General features: G+C 41.2%; 1 protein-coding gene across 1 annotated transcript in view; it reads right to left on the bottom strand.

Annotated features, from left to right (window-relative positions):
* Window positions 1–17,232, bottom strand: part of LOC132399743 (bactericidal permeability-increasing protein-like) — a 71,340-nt gene that overhangs the window by 22,217 nt on the left and 31,891 nt on the right. Inside the window, exons 9-12 of the mRNA XM_059980444.1 lie at window positions 10,219–10,395; window positions 5,846–5,905; window positions 3,089–3,256; window positions 2,098–2,165 (exon numbers count right to left, since the gene is read on the bottom strand). Coding sequence (XP_059836427.1) covers window positions 2,098–2,165; window positions 3,089–3,256; window positions 5,846–5,905; window positions 10,219–10,395 — 473 coding nt within the window. The remainder of the gene's footprint in view (window positions 1–2,097; window positions 2,166–3,088; window positions 3,257–5,845; window positions 5,906–10,218; window positions 10,396–17,232) is intronic.

Genomic DNA, 17,232 nt, shown 5'->3' with positions numbered 1-17,232 from the left:
ACCAATGAAGTAAGACTCACTGGTCTATAATTTCATGAACTATCTCTACTCCCTTTATTGAATAAGGGAACAACATCATCAACCCTTCAATCCTCCTGAAATTTTCCCGTCCACATTGATGATGCAAAGATCACCGCCAAAGTTTCAGAAATCTTCTCCCTCTCCTCCCACAGTAGCCTGAGATATATCTCATCTGGTTCTGGCGATTTATCCAACTTGATGCTTTCCAAAAGCTCCAGCATATCCTATTCCTTCACATCTACATGCTCAAGCTTTTCAGTCCGCTGTAAGTCATCTCTACAATTGCCAAGATCCTTTTCCTAGTGAATACTGAAGCAAAATACCCACTAAGTACCTCTGCAATCTCCTCCGGTTCCATACACACTTTTCTACTGTTACACTTGATTGGTCTTATTCTCTCAAATCTTATCCTCTTGTTCTTCAAAACTTGTAGAATGCCTTGGGGTTTTCCTTCATCCTGAATGTCATGCCAATACCCTCTGAACATTTGCTACATTTCTTCCATGCATTTCCCTGAGAACATCTGTTTCCAATTTATGCTTCCAAGTTCTTGCCTCATATTTCCCTTACTCCAATTAAATGTTTTCCCAACCCCCTCCAATGCTATAGTAAAGGAGATGGAATTGTGATCACTATCTCCAAAATGCTCTCCCACTGAGAGATCTGATACCTGACCAGGTTAATTTCCCAACACCAGATCAAGTACAGCCTCCGTCCTGGGTCTAGCACATAGGTGCTATTACAAATAAAGCAAGGCATCGCGTCAACTTTCTTCTAAGTTTATGAAGACCCAACATGCCATCTAAAGCTTTGACGAACTGGTTGCATCATGGCTGGGTATGGAAACTCCAACACCCTTGAACATAAAAGCATATGAAAGTAGTGGATACAGACCAGTCCATCAAGGGTAAAGACCTCCCCACCACTGAGCTAATTTACAAGGTGTAGTGTCTCAGGAAATCAGCATCCATTATCAAGGGCCGCCATCATCCGGGCCATGGTCTCTCTCACTGCTGCCAACAGGAAGGAGGTACAGGAACCTCAGGACCCACACTACTAGGTTCAAGAACAGTTAATACCCTTCAACCATCAACTCTTAAACCAGAAGGGATATCTTCACTCAACTTTACTCATCACAATACTGAACTGTCCGCTCAACCTGTGGACTTACTTTCATGAATCTTCATCTCATGTTCTTCATATTTGTTGCTTACTTATTATTATTATTTCTTTTGTATTTGCAAGTTTGTTGTCTTTCACACATGGGATGTTTGTTCATCTTATTGTGTACAATTTTTCATTGATTCTATGGTTACTCTTTGGATCTACTGTGAAAGCTCACAAGAAGATGAATCTCAGGTGTGGATATGGTGATATATATCTGTAGTTTGATAATAAATTGGCTTTGAACTTTGAACTTTGGACCATCGGAGAAAGGAAAGGAGGAGGGGAACAAGAGGGAGGTGTTGGGCAGGTGAAGAGAAGAGAAGGGGTATGAGATGAGTAAGATTGGGAAAATGGAAAGAAGACAGAAGAGGGAGGGAGAGAAGTCAATGTTGGAAGCTACCCAGACTGAATATGGAGTCCCAGGTCTCAGGTCAGTGGTGTGGTCCTAGTGCAAGGTGTGAGTCATCTTGGAGACCTCCAGTCACCCTGATTACTATGTCTGCAAGAAGTGCATCAGGGTGCAACCTCTTACAGAACTATTAGGGAGGTGGAGCTCCAGCTGGATGAACTTCAGCTCATTTGGAGAACGAGGAGATGATAGATTAGAGCTACAGGGAGATCATCACATCCAACTTGTTTGAGGTAGGTAGCTGGGTGACGGTCAGCAGAGGAAAAGGGAATAGTAATCAGTGCAGAGAAACCCTGTGGCTGTTCCCCTCAGTAATAGGTACACCACTTTGGATACTGTTTGGAGGTGAAGAAAATTTGCAAAGAGCTATCTTAAAGTTGTTTGACATATCTTTGCATTATTTTCTGCCCTGTGTTTGGAGTATTTCTCCTGGTCTAACACAATGAAGCTAGGCAGTGCTTACAAATAAAGAAACAATTTTTTTCTACTTTATTTCTTACCTGCTCAGAGACACTGAACCATGCACTCTTCCCTGTGAAATATACACTTTCCCACACACACTGGCCGTCTGTGGTGAATACAAATGTTATTAAGTTAAGCATAAAAGAAAATGAAAATTTCATTGCTTTTTTCTTTTTGTAATATATAAAGATATTTTTACTACTGGATTTAGGCTGGCATTATTTTGACCCACAGGATGGAAGGAAGGTGTTCTGCAATTTTAAAAATATGAAAAAAACCATTTACAGTGTTGCATCAATAACTGAAGAAAATCAACTGGCAACAAACCTGCAAGGATTCAGTGAGCTCTTTAAATAGCATGGCAGGGTGTCTTTCTTGCTTTACTGTTGAACTTGCATTTGGCCAAAGATAGGAAAGGTTATTAGCTGAAACACTGGGTTTCCATCTCTCAGAGGTAGTGAGAAATCTGTGGATCTGCTCTGCAGTGAATGGAATTGAATGTAGCGATAACTCCAACTGATGGGAAATAATGCTGCCAAGTTTTTTCCAAATTATCTATGACTTTGAAATTTGTGGTTACTTTCTGTGCACTAATTAGGTGCTATACTTCCTATATTATTTTTTGTGTGTGATTTGAAATGCAGCACAGTAACAAGGCCCTTCTAACCCATGAGCCCGTGCCTTCCAATTACTCACATGTGACCAATTAACTTACTAACTTGTACATCTTTGGAATGTGAGAGGAAACCGGAGCATACAGGGAGAATGTACAAGCCCCTTCTAGAGAGTGGTGGAAATTGTACTCATTCACTGTAATAGTGTTACGCTAACCACTACACAACTGTGTGTCCCCTAATAAAATTAATCATAGACCAAGTCAATATTCTATTTCAAAAAATGCTTCAACAGTGATCACATTGTGATAGTTTGCCATAAAATCTACTATATAACTGCATACACTATACAATCACTCTGCTTATCTGATTTCCTCCCCCTTTAACAGAAAGATCTAATAAGAAAGGCACTTACAACACCCAACAGGAATAGTTCTGCTAAGGAGTTGTTTGGGAGGATTACAAATACTTCAGCTGTAGTAAAGATATTGGAAGTGAATTTTCCTGGAACAAACTTCACAACTGGTTGTTTTGAGGCACCCATCACAATCTTCATCAGTAGGTTGGGGTACTTCTTTGCAACCTGCCAAAAATCAAGGACACACTAGAATAAACTAACAACAGACATTGTCAAGTTTATTATTAAATCTAATCACGCATTATCCTCAAAGAAAGACTCAAAACATGAAACAGTTCACTTCCCTTTTGAACCTTTTAAAGATCCCTTCAGCTTCTGTATTTTCCATACTTACTATTAATTATTGTATATTTATGAATCTAAAACTTTTTACAACAATCTTAAAGTTCCAAGTTCAAAGTAAATTTACTAGCAAAGCACATATGTCACCATTTATAACCCTGCGTTAGTTTTCCTGCAGATATACTCAATAAATTTAATAACCATAATAGAATTGATGACAGACTGCACCAAAAGGGCAGACAACCAGTGTGCAAAAGATAACAAACTGAAAATGCAAAAAGAAAGAATAAAAATAATAATATTAAATAAATAAACAATAAATATCAAGAACACGAGATAAAAAGAGTCCTTGAAGGTGTGTCCATAGGAAACAGTTCAGTGATGGGGCAAGTGAAGTTGAGTGAAATTATCACCTCTGGCTCAAGAGCCTGATGATTGAGGAGTAATAACTGTTTCTGAACTGTTGTAATTGGAATTAAAGCATCATTAGTCATAGAGTCATAGAACACTACATCATAGAAACAGCCTCTTTGGCCCATCCCATTCATACCGGACTGTTTTTCTGCTTAGTCCCATTTACCCATGATAGCTGTCCATACCCTTCCCATCCATGTACCCATTCAAACTTCTCTTAAATATTCCAATCGAACCTACATCCACTTCCACTGGCAGCTCATTCCACACTCACAAGAAGAAGAAGTGAAGAAGTTAGCCCTCAGGTTCCCTTGGATATTTCACCTTTCATCTTTAACATATGACATCTAGTTCTAGTCTCACCCAACTTCAGTGGAAAGAAGAATGGGGTTTTAGTTAGATTGGAGGAAGTCCGTCCAATGAGCAGCTTCTCAAAACACGCTGTGAAAATTCAAACCTTGGCAGTCGTGGGATTCAAACCCACATTCTCTCAGAGACTGAAGCCCAAATCCAGTGCCTTAGACCACACAGCCACACCCCATTAAATGATCAGAACTATCAATTTACATTAGGGTAGAACTGATTTAACTTCGCCAACAAATGGAAACTATCAATAACACATGCACCTACAGTTATGCCAAAGAATTGACCACGGTTTTAATTAATTGGCTTCTTACATTGTGGCCAGGAGTAAATAGGCATCAGATGAGTGCCCTATTATAGCTCACCAAACTGAAATCTCCTGATATCAGACAGATCTGATTGCCATTGGACGGGACTCATAATTGGGAAGGAAGACAATCCTGGCACAGCAGAGACCAGGTGTCTGTAAATATTGTGGGTAGTGCATGAATCAGTTAGTCAAGGTTAAAAAGGATATCAGAGTCCAATGAAAACAGCCACGTTATAGACCTAATTACAGAACATTTCCTAAGCAACACAGATAAAATGCTGGAGGAATTCAGCAGGCCAGACATCTATGGAAAAGAGTGAACTGTCGATGTTTTGAGCCGAGATCCTTCATCGGGACTGGAAAGGAAGAGGGAAGGAGTCAGATTAAGAATGTGGGGGGGGGGGGGGTAAGTTGGAAGTACAATGTGGCAAATGATAGGTGAAACTGGGAGAGGGGAGATGAAGTAAAGAGCTGAGAAGTTAATTGTGAAAGCGATAAGGGTCTAAAGAAGGAGGAATCTGATAGGAGAGGACAGAAGACCATGGAAGAAAGGGAAGGGAGAGGAGTACCAGAGGGAGGTGATGGGGAGGTAAGGAGATAAGGTGTGAGGGAGAAGCAGGAATGGGGAGTGGCAAAGGAGAGCAATGGAGGCAATTACCGCAAGTTCGAAAAATCAATGATCATGCCATCAGTTTGGAGGCTACCCAGACAGAATCCAAGGTGTTGCACCCCCAACCTGAGTGCGGCCTCATTGGAGAGTCCTTGCCAAAGAAGTAGGTATGAAGTGGAATCATGGCAGGTGCAGGGGTCAAAGGTGAGGCCCTTACTGAGGGTAGAACGTTCTGCCTCAGAGAGGGAAAGGTCAGAGGGAATTGTTAAAACCCTGCATGTATGAGAGCTGGTGGGGGGAGGGTTAGTGGTGTCTGAGCAGAGAAGAGGGTTGGGGTGCTCAGGGGAGGTGGGGTGGGAGGAAGATGGAGCCTCCGAGAACCCAAGGGTTGACCGGGGGGGGGGGGGGTGCCTGAGGGACACAGGATTGCAGAGCGGTGCTGGGGAAGAGGATACTGGGGTTCCAGGGGGTGTGCATGAAGTCCCAGCCTGGAGGTGCTGTCAGTCATGGCCCAGGCTGGGAGTTGGAACTAGCAGTCATGCAATGAGCGGTTTGAAGAAGTCTGAGGTTGGGAGAGAAATGAGAGGCAAAACTGAAGGAACAAACTTAAGGCAGAAAGTGCCTACTTATATAAGCTGCTTGGATAATCTAATTTGTCTTCTATTGTTTAAGCGGGAGTCTTTCATTCAGAAAAATATGACATATGTTGATGTCTCTGAATCGATGCAAAATTAAATATTTCACATAATTGTTCACATAAGTAGATGTTTAATACCTTGGGTAACAGAATGCTGATGCTGGACGTGTTTAGGTGAAATGGCAAATCCTTTGGAATCTGAAACAAGATTGAAAAATGTTACACGCAGATGAAGAATAAAACATACTTTAAACATTCCTAAAGACATCCCTTTGCCATGATATTTAATCAGGTTTCAGACTTCACTTATTGCTTAAACTAATAGATTAAATATTTCCTTTAAGATAGAATGGTTTTGTGGAATCAAAGTAACTAAACTGTGTGGCATTAAGATGTAACAAACCCAATGAACTGGAGCAACTCAGCAGGTCAGGCAGCAGGTCAGCCCCTGAGGAGGGGCTAACACCCTTTATCAAGACTGCAAAAGGGGGAGTACAAGCTGGGAAGTGATAGGTGAAGTCAGGTGAGGGGGAAAGTAGGGGGGTGGGCTGAGGGAGATGAGGTGAGATGCTGGAAAGTGATAGGTGGAAGAGGTAAAGGGTTGAAGAAGAAATCAAACAGGAGTGGAGAGTAGACTGTGAGAGGAAGGGAAGGAGGAGGAGTGCCAGAGAGAGGTGATAGACAGGTGAGAAGAGAAGAGAAGGAGTAAGAGGGGAGTCAGAATGAGGAACAGTAAAAGACAGAATTGGATGAGGGATAAATCAAAAGTTAGAGAAATTGATCTTCATGCCATCAGGGTTGGAGGCTACCCAGATGGAATTTGAGGTGTTGCTTCTCCAACCTGAGAGTGGCCTCATCTTGGACATGTCAGAAAGGGAATGGGATATGAAATTGAGATAGTTGGCCATAGGACGATCCTGCCTTTTGTGGATGGAGTGAAGGTGCTTGGGAAATCCAGGTAATCCTGGCACTTTAGCTTGATGGTATATCATGTCAATAAACTAGACTATGAGTTTAGAAAGCGATCCAGAATGGGGAGGAAGGTGAAGGGGGGTGACGGATTTTTTCACCACGGATATGATGGGTCACACTTAGATTAATGGATTCTTGGGTCCTGGAAGAGGTATTTCCATAAATGATTCCTGCTTGCCTGTACTGATGCTCTTAACTAATCTTTTGAATAAATTAATTATAATCAATTTTACTGTTAGATTCCCATTACATATTCTTTTTATACTATTAGGCATTAATGCTAAGATGCAAAGCAATAGAGAATGAATAGAGAAGCTTTGAAATTAGTTGTAAGAAAGGCTGCTAACAAGTTGATTATTTAAAGAAATTAATTCAAGCAAAGCATATGACGAGGAGATAATGCAAAAAGAAAACAGCAGATGTTGAAAATCATAAATAGAAGCAGAGAACACTGAATTCAATGTCTGGCAGCATCTGTGGAGGAAGATTCCAAACTCCATTCCTATTCAGACACGTCATTCCATGGTCTCCCCTACTACCATGATGAGGCCACTCTCAGGTTAGAGGATCAACAGTTCATATTCTGACAAATAAATTCTTCTCGGACTTCCAGCCAGATACAGGTATCGATTATATCCGACATTTTGATGATGTTATATTATTTATATTATTTACTAAATAATATAAAAGCCCATGGTATTACTGGAAAAATACTAGAATGAATAGAAGATTGGTTGACTAGCAGAAGGCAAAGAGTGAGAATAAAGAGGGCCTTTTCTAGTTGGTTTTCAGTGACTTGAGGTTTTGTGCTGGGGTCAGTGTTGGAACCGCTTCTTTTCACATAATATATCAATGGTTTGATGACAGAATTGATGGTTTTTTAACCAAGTTTGTGGCCAATACCAGGATAGGTGGAGGGGCAGGTAATGTTGAGGAAGCACTTGGATAGATATGAAAAATGGGCAAAGATGTGGCGGATAGAATAGTCTATATTCTTACATTCTATTTTTATGTATACTCCTCGCCCTGACCTATGAAAACAAGTCTGCCACTTGCTTTCTTTACCACATTGACTTGTGTTGCCATGTTCAGAGAATTGCGGAGTTGAATCCCAAGCTCCCACTGTTCAACATTCCTGAGCACCCTTCTATATATCTCCCCATATATAACTTTACAACATGCATCACCTTCCACTTAACCAGATTAAATTCCATCCGCTAACACTCTTTCCACTTCCTATCTAATTACTGTTCTGTTGCAGCCTCAGGAAACCTACCTTGCTGAGCATAACATGACCAATTTCCATGGACCATAGAGCAGGAACAAGCCCTACATCCCACATCATTGTAATGAACTGTTTAAGCCAAAGACACCCGATGCAAATTTGCTGTTGCAAATTCTCGACACAAAAATTGATGTCACCCTTACCCCCCCCCCCCCACCCCACCAACAGATGCTGCTTGACCACTGGATTCAGCAAACTGCATGAATACAGACCCTTTGGCCCAACCAATTGATTCTGACCAAGGTCCCCACTCAATATTCAATAGGTTTCAATGAGGATCCCCCTCATTCTTCAAAACTCTAGTGAGTATAGGCCCAGAGCCATTAAATGCTCCTCATACATTAACCCTTTCATTCCAAGGACATCATGAGCATCCTCTGATCCCTCTTCAATGTCAGCACATATTTTTTTAGATATGGGACCCAAAACTGTTCACAACACTTTAAGTGTAGACTGACCAATGCTTTATAAAGCCTCAGCATTACATCCTTGCTTTTATATGCTAGTCTTTGTGAAAGGGATGATAATGTTGCATTTGCCTTCCATACCACTGACTCAACCTGAAAGTTAACCTTTAGAGAATCCTACACAGGAACCCTGGAAAAGGCTATTAGTAACTATAGTGATGACTTGCAGCAGACTGAAAAGCTTGAGCACATAGATATTAAGTAAGAGGATGTGCTGGAGATTTTGGAAAGCATCAAGTTGGATGAGTCGCCGGGACCAGATGAGATGTACCCCAGACTACTGTGGGAGGTGAGGGAAGAGATTGCTGAGCCTCTGGTGATGATCTTTGCATCATCAATGTGGACAGGAGAGGTTCCGGAGGATTGGACAGTTGTGGATGTTGTTCCATTATTCAAGAAAGGGAGTAGAGATAGCCCAGGAAATTATAGACTAGTGAGTCTTCCCTCAGTGATTGGTAAGCTGATGGAGAAAATCCTGAGAGGCAGGATTTATGAATATTTGGAGAAGCATAATATCATTAGGAATAGTCAGCATAGCTTTGTCAAAGGCAGGTTGTACCTTACGAGCCAGATAGAATTTTTTTGAGGAAGTGACTAAACACATTGAAGAAGGAAGAGCAGTAGATGTAGTGTATATGGATTTCAGCAAGGCATTTAATAAGGCACCCCATGCAAGAGTAACTAGAGTTAGTCCTAACGAAGGGTCTCGGCCCGAAACATCGACAGTGCTTCTCCTATTGATGCTATCTGGCCTGCTGTGTTCCACCAGCACTTTGTGTATGTTACAAGGATGTTGCCTGGATTGGGGAGTATGCTTTATGATAACAGGTTGAGTGAACTTGGCCTTTTCTCCTTGGAGCGAGGGAAGCTGAGAGGTGACCTGATAGAGGTATATAAGATGATGAGAGGCTTTGATCGTGTGGATAGTCAGAGGCTTTTTCCCAGGGCTGAAATGGTTGCCACATGAGGACACAGGTTTAAGGTGCTGGGGTGCAGGTACAGAGGAGATGTCAGGGGTAGGTTTTTTACGCAGAGAGTGGTGAGTTCTTTGAATGGGCTACAGGCAACGGTGGTGGAGGCGGGTATGATAGGGTCTTTTAAGAGACTTTTGGATAGTTACATGGAGCTTAGAAAAATAGAGGGCTATGAGTAACCCTGAGTAATTTCTAAGGTAGGGACATGTTCAGCACAACTTTGTGGGCCGAAGGGACTGTATTGTGTTGTAGGTTTTCTGTGTTTCTATGTTTCTAGAACTCACTTGTCAAGATCAATGTCAAGCTTGTGCATTCTTAAGCAACAGATAAAATGCTGGAGTAACTCAACCGGTCAGGATTCATATATCGCTCTGTCTGCCCCTCACTTGTTTCCCACCTTACTTGGGCTGCACTTCTCACCTGCTGGCTTGTTCTCTTTCCCCTCCCCCACCACTTTCTTATTGCAGCTTCTTCATTTTCCTTCCTAGTCCTGATCAAGGGTTACAGCCTGAAATGTAAACTCTTTATTCCTCTCTATAGATGCTGCCTTGTCTGTTAAGTTCCTCCAGCATGTTGTGTGTGTGTTGCTCTGGATTTCCATCATCTGCAGAATCTCATTGTGTTAGTGCTATGCTTTCCTAAATTCATTATGCAGGAAAAGGGATCGAGAAGATTATCAGGGCCACTAATAGATAAGCAATGGTTCTTTCAAACGACCTAGTAACGAATTGAAAAAAACTGTCTCAAAAGAACTAAACACATCAGAGTGGTTTTCCTTCTGATCAGTATAAGATGCAGACATGATTTACTTACCATGTCATCTGTGATGTTGAACTGCAGAGCTCCTGCTACAAAATACGCAAAGCCTCCTGTGTTCACAGTGTACTCTGACAGCCCAACCATTAACATTTGGTCTGTTGTGCTTGTAAGGTTAAACAATTGTGCGGTAAATGGAGCTTCGGTATGGTGTTGAACATCATACAATTCACCCTAAAGGACATGTAAGGAAGTTATTAGTAACTTAAAAAAAACCCTTTCTCTTACCTCAGTCACTGCACTGTACTGTAAACCACCTTTTATCATACTGTTCAAATTCTATATGTAGTACGTGCTGGTATTTATGCACATTTTCCCATATCCATACTTTAGCTTTTTACTTTAATGTTCTTCATACAATTCTTTATTTTTTACACTTATTGAATGCTGCTTTTTTATTGAATGTTGCACCAATGTACTACAGCAAATTCCTAATACATGTAAAGGTGTGTGGTGAATACAGTTTATCCTTGATGCTTCATCATTATAATAATTATAATGTATTATTAAATTTATTATTATTATTATTATAATTATAAAATCAGTGCTGATCTGACTTTGCAGATGTAGGCTGGAGGTACTATATCGGGCTCCCGGTCTGGCTGTACAGTACTTGCCTCAGCGCTGACCCGGCTCTGTGTCCTGTGCTTGGGGACTCTGCAGTTCATGTTCCGTGTATTACTTGTTTTTTAAAAATTGTTTGCATGATTTGTTTCCTTGTTTTTGCATACTGGATATTTGATGGTCTTTGTTGTGTGAGGTTTTTTTTCATGGATTTTATTGTGCTTCTTTGTTTTGTGGCTGTCTGCAAGAAGATGAATCTCAAGGTTGTTTATTGTATGCATATATTGATAATTGATGTATTTCAAACTTTAAACATTCTTATTATTATTATTGTATTTTCATATTTTCTCAGTTCAAGCTGATAAAACATTGGGTATGGACATAGCCAAGCACACTTATTTCTCAATTGCTAGGAACTTATGAACTCTTTTAGTATCGTGGTTTCTGAAGATTTACATTGGCGTTGCTCTGGGGGCCAAATTGTTTAATACTATTGCATAGTGAATTTGGGATGATACCAGTCATAGATATCACTATTAGGATAATGTATACTCTGTCATCTTTCAACCTCCTCTTTTAATTCAGCATATTTCTGGTGTTTGTCACTGATTGATTTCTGTATATTGTGTATATTTGGACTGGCCATATCTATTAAGTTGTTCTTGCTTGTTTATCCTGTAATACTATATCCAGACAATTATTATGGATTGTTCTATGTGTAATAATGGATCAGTCACAATATAATTAATGGAACTCTGACTCTAAAACTGGATCGGGCTAATATTTATAGTAAGGCATGGTGTCCTTTATGAGTTTTGTATTTTAAAGCATGATTCTGTGAACAATATTTGCCACTTGATTGTGCTTGTGTAAGTAATCAGATTGAGTTAAACTGCAGCGGGATGCTGTAAGATATTGGATTGTTTCTGGCTTCTCGGCGATTTCTGCCTTTTTCATCTTAAATGTATTGGTCTATTATTATGTCTTGATAATTTTTTGTGTTAATCACTTGGCCCTGTACTACACAGGGAACCCCTTTGTTTCTGGGAAGAGGTCTCCAACTCTGAGCCAGGCGTTCAACGCTTCCTGGTTGACATCTAGTCTGCCCAAATTGTGGGGATGTCTTCCACGGAGGGTCATGTTCTTTCATTGGTTAACATTTTCTTCAATAGTGACAATGTCTTCATTTTTCATGGTTGAGCTTTCATTTAAGTTTAGTGATGTGGACTTCTCAGAACTTCATATGTTCAAGTGAAGTGCTGAATCCTGTTTTCCTTGATAAAAAATATATCCTTAGAAGCTTTATCTGACTGTCATGTAAATTTTTGGTGTCTGTTATTCCCCTTCCTCCTTCCATCCTAGGTAATGTTCATCTAAGTGTGTTTGAGTATACATAGTGTTTTCTAAAATTCGTCATCTCATTTCTTATTTTACTTTGTTAATTTTACCAGATTGGTTTCAAACCAAGATATTATGCTAAAAGAATATGTTAATATGGGTATAGCAACAGTGTTTATTACCTTTGTTATATTTTTACTGGTGAGCTGTGTTGACAGATATATCCTTGAAGTAAATTCCATCAGGTTTTCCCTTTATCGCACTATGATCTATTTTCGTTACTTGTTGATATCCCTGATATTTATATGATTTCATATTTAACTATTAGTTGTATTGTATCCCATTGCTCTGTTTGATATTCCGCTAGCTCTATTGCACTTTTCTTTATGTTTATGTCTTTAGAAAATGGTTATGCTATTTGAAATAATTGCTATAGCTTTATTGATGAAGGAGCATATAATTTCAATTCATCCATCCACAGAAGGTGTGTAAAGGTATAATACATTTGTTTGTGTTTAAGTTACTAGTATTATTATTAATTTGGCCTGGCCTGCTAAGTTTTTGCAGCATTCTGATATTAAAATATCAGGAGATTAAAATATTTCTTAGCTGAATATTAATGGGAGCATTATGAATGACATCATGGCCTTGGGAACAGTCGGAAGAAGTTTTAGGATATCACGTATACTAATCAGTATGGAGTGAATGGAGAAGCTGTCCTCCTGACAGCAGGAAAGACTAGCTTGAAATGTTCCGACATTAAGGGCCCTCACCACCTGGGATATTGTCCCTTTGCGTTACTAGCATCATGGAGGAGATAAAGGGAGCTTGAGTACTCAGACTCAATGAATCATGAACAGCCTCTTGCCCTCCACCATCAGAGTTCCAAATGGTCCATGAAACCATGAATATTATCTAGTGATTCCTCTCTTGCAATTTGTTTGGTCCCTTACAGTATTCTTTTATGTTCTGTACTGTACAGCAACCACAAAACAACACTTTACAAAATATAGTACAGCACTGATAATAAACTTGATTCTGACATGAAATACAAGGAAGGAGACACTAGAAAAGGGTGAATTGAGCAGAGTAGCATATATCAAGCAAGTCCCTGTGATTATATTGCATGTGGCAGTTGTAAGTTTGCACAAGAACTATGTTACAAGGCAGAATGCAATTATACTACATTGTTCAACACAATTGGCAGAATACCTTTCAAAGTAATCATTATAGGCGTACTGCACTATCAATGCATTTACACATTCCTTCGCAGCGATATTTTATTTTGTCATTTCTGTGGATTTCTTTGCGCAACATGTCCCAGTGGATCATGCAATTCAGCATTCCACAGATGATATCATATTAGCTGCACATCGCACAGATAATGAAACTTAATCTGATTTTGATTTTCAATACACTATTTTGTTCTTTTGGAGCCTCACTCATTGCCCAACCCCATCGTCTTTGCTAAGTAGTCTGAGTTGTTTTTCTTTCTCAGTTCTGATTATATGCTTTTATTCCAGAAATGCTGCCTGACCTACTGAGTTTTTGCACAATTCTAGACCATAAGAGCTTAAGATATGGAAGCAGAATTAGGCCATTTAGCCCAGTGAGTCTGCTCTTCCATTTCAGCGTAGCTGATCGATTAGTCATCTCAGCTCCAGCTTCCTCCCTTCCCGATATCCCTTCACACCTTGACCAATCAAGAACCTAATAACCTCCGCCTTAAATATACATAAAGGCTTGGCCTCCTCAGCTGCCCGTGGCAACAAGTTCCACAGAAATCTCTGCCTTTATTAGGGAGATGGGCGGATTCTACGTCGGTGCAGGAGAGAACGGAACATCATGAATGGCGGATCAGCCATTGGAGGCTGTGTACTTGGTAATTCGCGCTCTCTCCCCCTCTCATTGGTGGGTGAGAGATCGTTGCCGACTCGGGTCACAGAACTTGGGGGAAAAGAACGCAGCATGACAGACTTTTAACACCATAAATCAGCACGCTGTTTTCTTATGTCTCCCTTTTCACTGTGAAAATGGACACCTCTTTGAGAGAGAGAGAGAGTGAGAGCCTGTGGTATGTTGAATTGTCGGGTGAACAATTCGTTTTTGTTGCAGATCATGGTCTTTATTGCATGCTTGGTGGGTGGAGGGTGCTGATGCTCTTTTTTGGGAGTGGGTGGGGTGGGAGGTGTCATTGCTTTGCTGCTGCTTGTGCATGGGGGGGGGTCTTTGAGGCTCTAATGTTTTAGCTATCACTCATTCTTTGAGGCACTCTTCTGTTTTCGTGGATGTCTACAAAAAGAATTTCCCAGGATGTATATGGTATACATTTCTCTGGTATTAAATGAAGCTATTGAACTATTTGAACTAAACTGGGGCACTTTCTCAGCTGAACATTAGCTGGAGTACTATGAAGGACATCATAGCCTTGGGAAGAGTAGAGAGGAGGTCTACCAGATGCCTTAGGACATCATTTATACATTCTCCCCATGACCTTGAGGGTTTTTTGTGGGTGCTCCAGTTTGCTCCCAAATTCCAAAGACGTAGGTTTAGGGTTAGTGAGCAATATGTGTCACTGTATAACATCCACAAAATGCTCCAGGATCTCAGCAGGTTAGGCAGCATCTATGGAAATAAGTAGACAGTCGATGTTTTGGGCCCAAGACCCTTCTGCAGGACCGAAATGGAAGGGGGAAAACTCCAGAATAATGAAGTGGGGGGAGCGGGAAAGGGGCTAGCTAGGAGGTGAAGGATGAAGCCAAGTGGGTGGGCAAGGTAAAGGTCTGAAGAAGGAATTTAATAGGACAGGAAAGTGGGCCATGGGAGAAAGATATGGAGGCAGGGAATCAGGGGGAAGAGATAGGCAAGTGAGAAGTGGTGAAAGGCTAGAATGGGGAATAGAAGAAGAGGGGACAGGGAGGGGAAAAATGTTACCAGAGGAATAAATTGATATTCATGTCATCAGGTTGGAGGCTACCCAGACGGAACATAAAGTGTTGCTCCTCCACCCTGAGGGGGCCTCATCTTGGCACAAGCAGAGGCCGTGGACTGACGTGTCAGAACAGAAATGGGGATCGGAACTGAAATGTTTGACAACCAGGAAATTCTGCTTTTGGACAGATGAAGAGGAGGTGTTCAATGGAACGGTCCCCCCAGTTTACAATGGGTCTCACCAACGTGGAGGAGGACGCATCGGGAGCATTGGACACAACAGATGACGCCAGGTGAAGTGTTGCCTCATATGGAAGTTCAGTTGAATGGCCCTGAATGGAGGTGAGGGAGGAGATAAGTGGGCAAGCGTAACACTTTTTGGAGCCCAAGGAAATCAAGGGGACATCTAATAAAGGTATATAAAATTATGAGTCATTTAGTGTGAACAGAATTGATGAAATTCCCATGACAAAGGTAAATGGTGTTATTAGGGTGTCAGATAGGGTGGAGGTTAATCAGAGTTCTCTGCCTTTAGTACCTCCAAAGAATACTTTGTAAAGCGTTTGATATATCCAATTCATCAGCTCATAGACTAAAATGCATCACGTGTGACTGTGCTGAACCACCCTGGTTTGAATAACGTGGCATGTATGATGACCAGAATTTATAAGTGTCTATGATACCTTGAGTAGTTCTATGTAGGAGGCCTACTTCCCTTTGCAACCTGATGAGCAGAGGTGGGATCTGAAATATCTGATAGATCAGCTGATTGAGTGGTGTCACAACAACCTTGCATTCATCATCAGCAAGACCAAGGAACTGATTGTGGACTTTGGAGAGGGGAAGCTGGGGGGACATTCACTAAAGGCTATACTTTGTTAAGAGTTTGAGGAGATCTGGTACGTCACCAAAGACTCTAAGCAAATTTTTACAGGTTTTAAATGGAGCGCATTCTGATTGGTTGAATGAAAGCATTATACAGATGCTCCAATGTGTAGGGTCGGAAGAGGCTACAAATGGTTGTAGGCTCAACTAGTTCCATCAATGAGTACAACCCTATCCATCGATGATGACACCTCAAGAGGGCAGCATCCATTATTAAGGACCCTCAGCATCCAGGATATGCCCTCCACTCATTACTACTGTCAGTGTGGAGGTACCTCAATGGTTGAGGAACAGCTACTTCCCCCCTTCACCAGCAGGTTTCATTATTCCTCGTCTGCACCATCTAACTACGGCAGCCGTCCATCTCATGTAACTTACAGTAATTTCGTTGTCTTGCACTGTACTGCTGCCACGAAACAACAAAATTCATGACATATGTCAGTGATAATAAAACTGATTCTAAACTGTGTGCAGATTAGAGATAAATTGAGGAAAACTCATTTCACTATGTGATAGGAACCTGGCAGATTAAAAAAAACCTAAGACTATATTGGACATGTAGTGCAAGAAATTCAGGATCAGATTGTTCGCACAAAATGCTGGAGGAACTCAGCAGGCCAGGCAGCATCAATGGAAAAGAGTACAGTCAACATTTCCGGCTGAGACCTTCAGCTGGACTGGAGAAAAAAAAGATGAGTAGATTTAAAAGGTGGGGAGAGGGAAACACCAGGTGATAGGTGAAACCGGGGAGGAGGAGGGGTAAAGTAAAGAGCTGGGAAGTTGATTGTTGAAAGAAATACAGGGCTGGAGAAGGGGGAATCTGATAGGAGAGGACAGAAGGCCATGGAAGAAAGAAAAGGGGGAGGAGCACCAAAGGGAGGTGATGGGCAGGTAAGGAGATAAGGTAAGGGAGGGAAAGGGATATAGGGAATGGCGAAGGAGAGTGAGAAAGCATTACCAGGAGTTTGAGAAATCGATGTTCATGCCATCAGATTGGAGGCTACTCAGACAGAATATCAGACATTGTTCCTCTAACCCAAGTGTGGCCTCATTGCGATAGTAGAGAAGGCCAAGGATTAACAGTTCAGAATGGGAATGGGGAGTAGAATCGAAATCAGTGGCCACTGGGAGATTCTGCTTCTTCTCAGTGAAGTGGTCTCCCAATCTACATCAGGTCTCACCAATATACAGGAGGCCACACTGGGAGAACCGGACACAGTAGATGACCCCAACAGACTCACAGATGAAGTGATGCCTCACCTGGAAGGACTGCTTGGGGCCCTGAATGGTATT

Source organism: Hypanus sabinus, chromosome 9, assembly GCF_030144855.1.
Source record: "Hypanus sabinus isolate sHypSab1 chromosome 9, sHypSab1.hap1, whole genome shotgun sequence".
Lineage (NCBI taxonomy): Eukaryota > Metazoa > Chordata > Chondrichthyes > Myliobatiformes > Dasyatidae > Hypanus > Hypanus sabinus.
The sequence above is the reverse complement of the archived record's forward strand: the minus strand, read 5'-3'. Positions and strand labels throughout refer to the sequence as shown.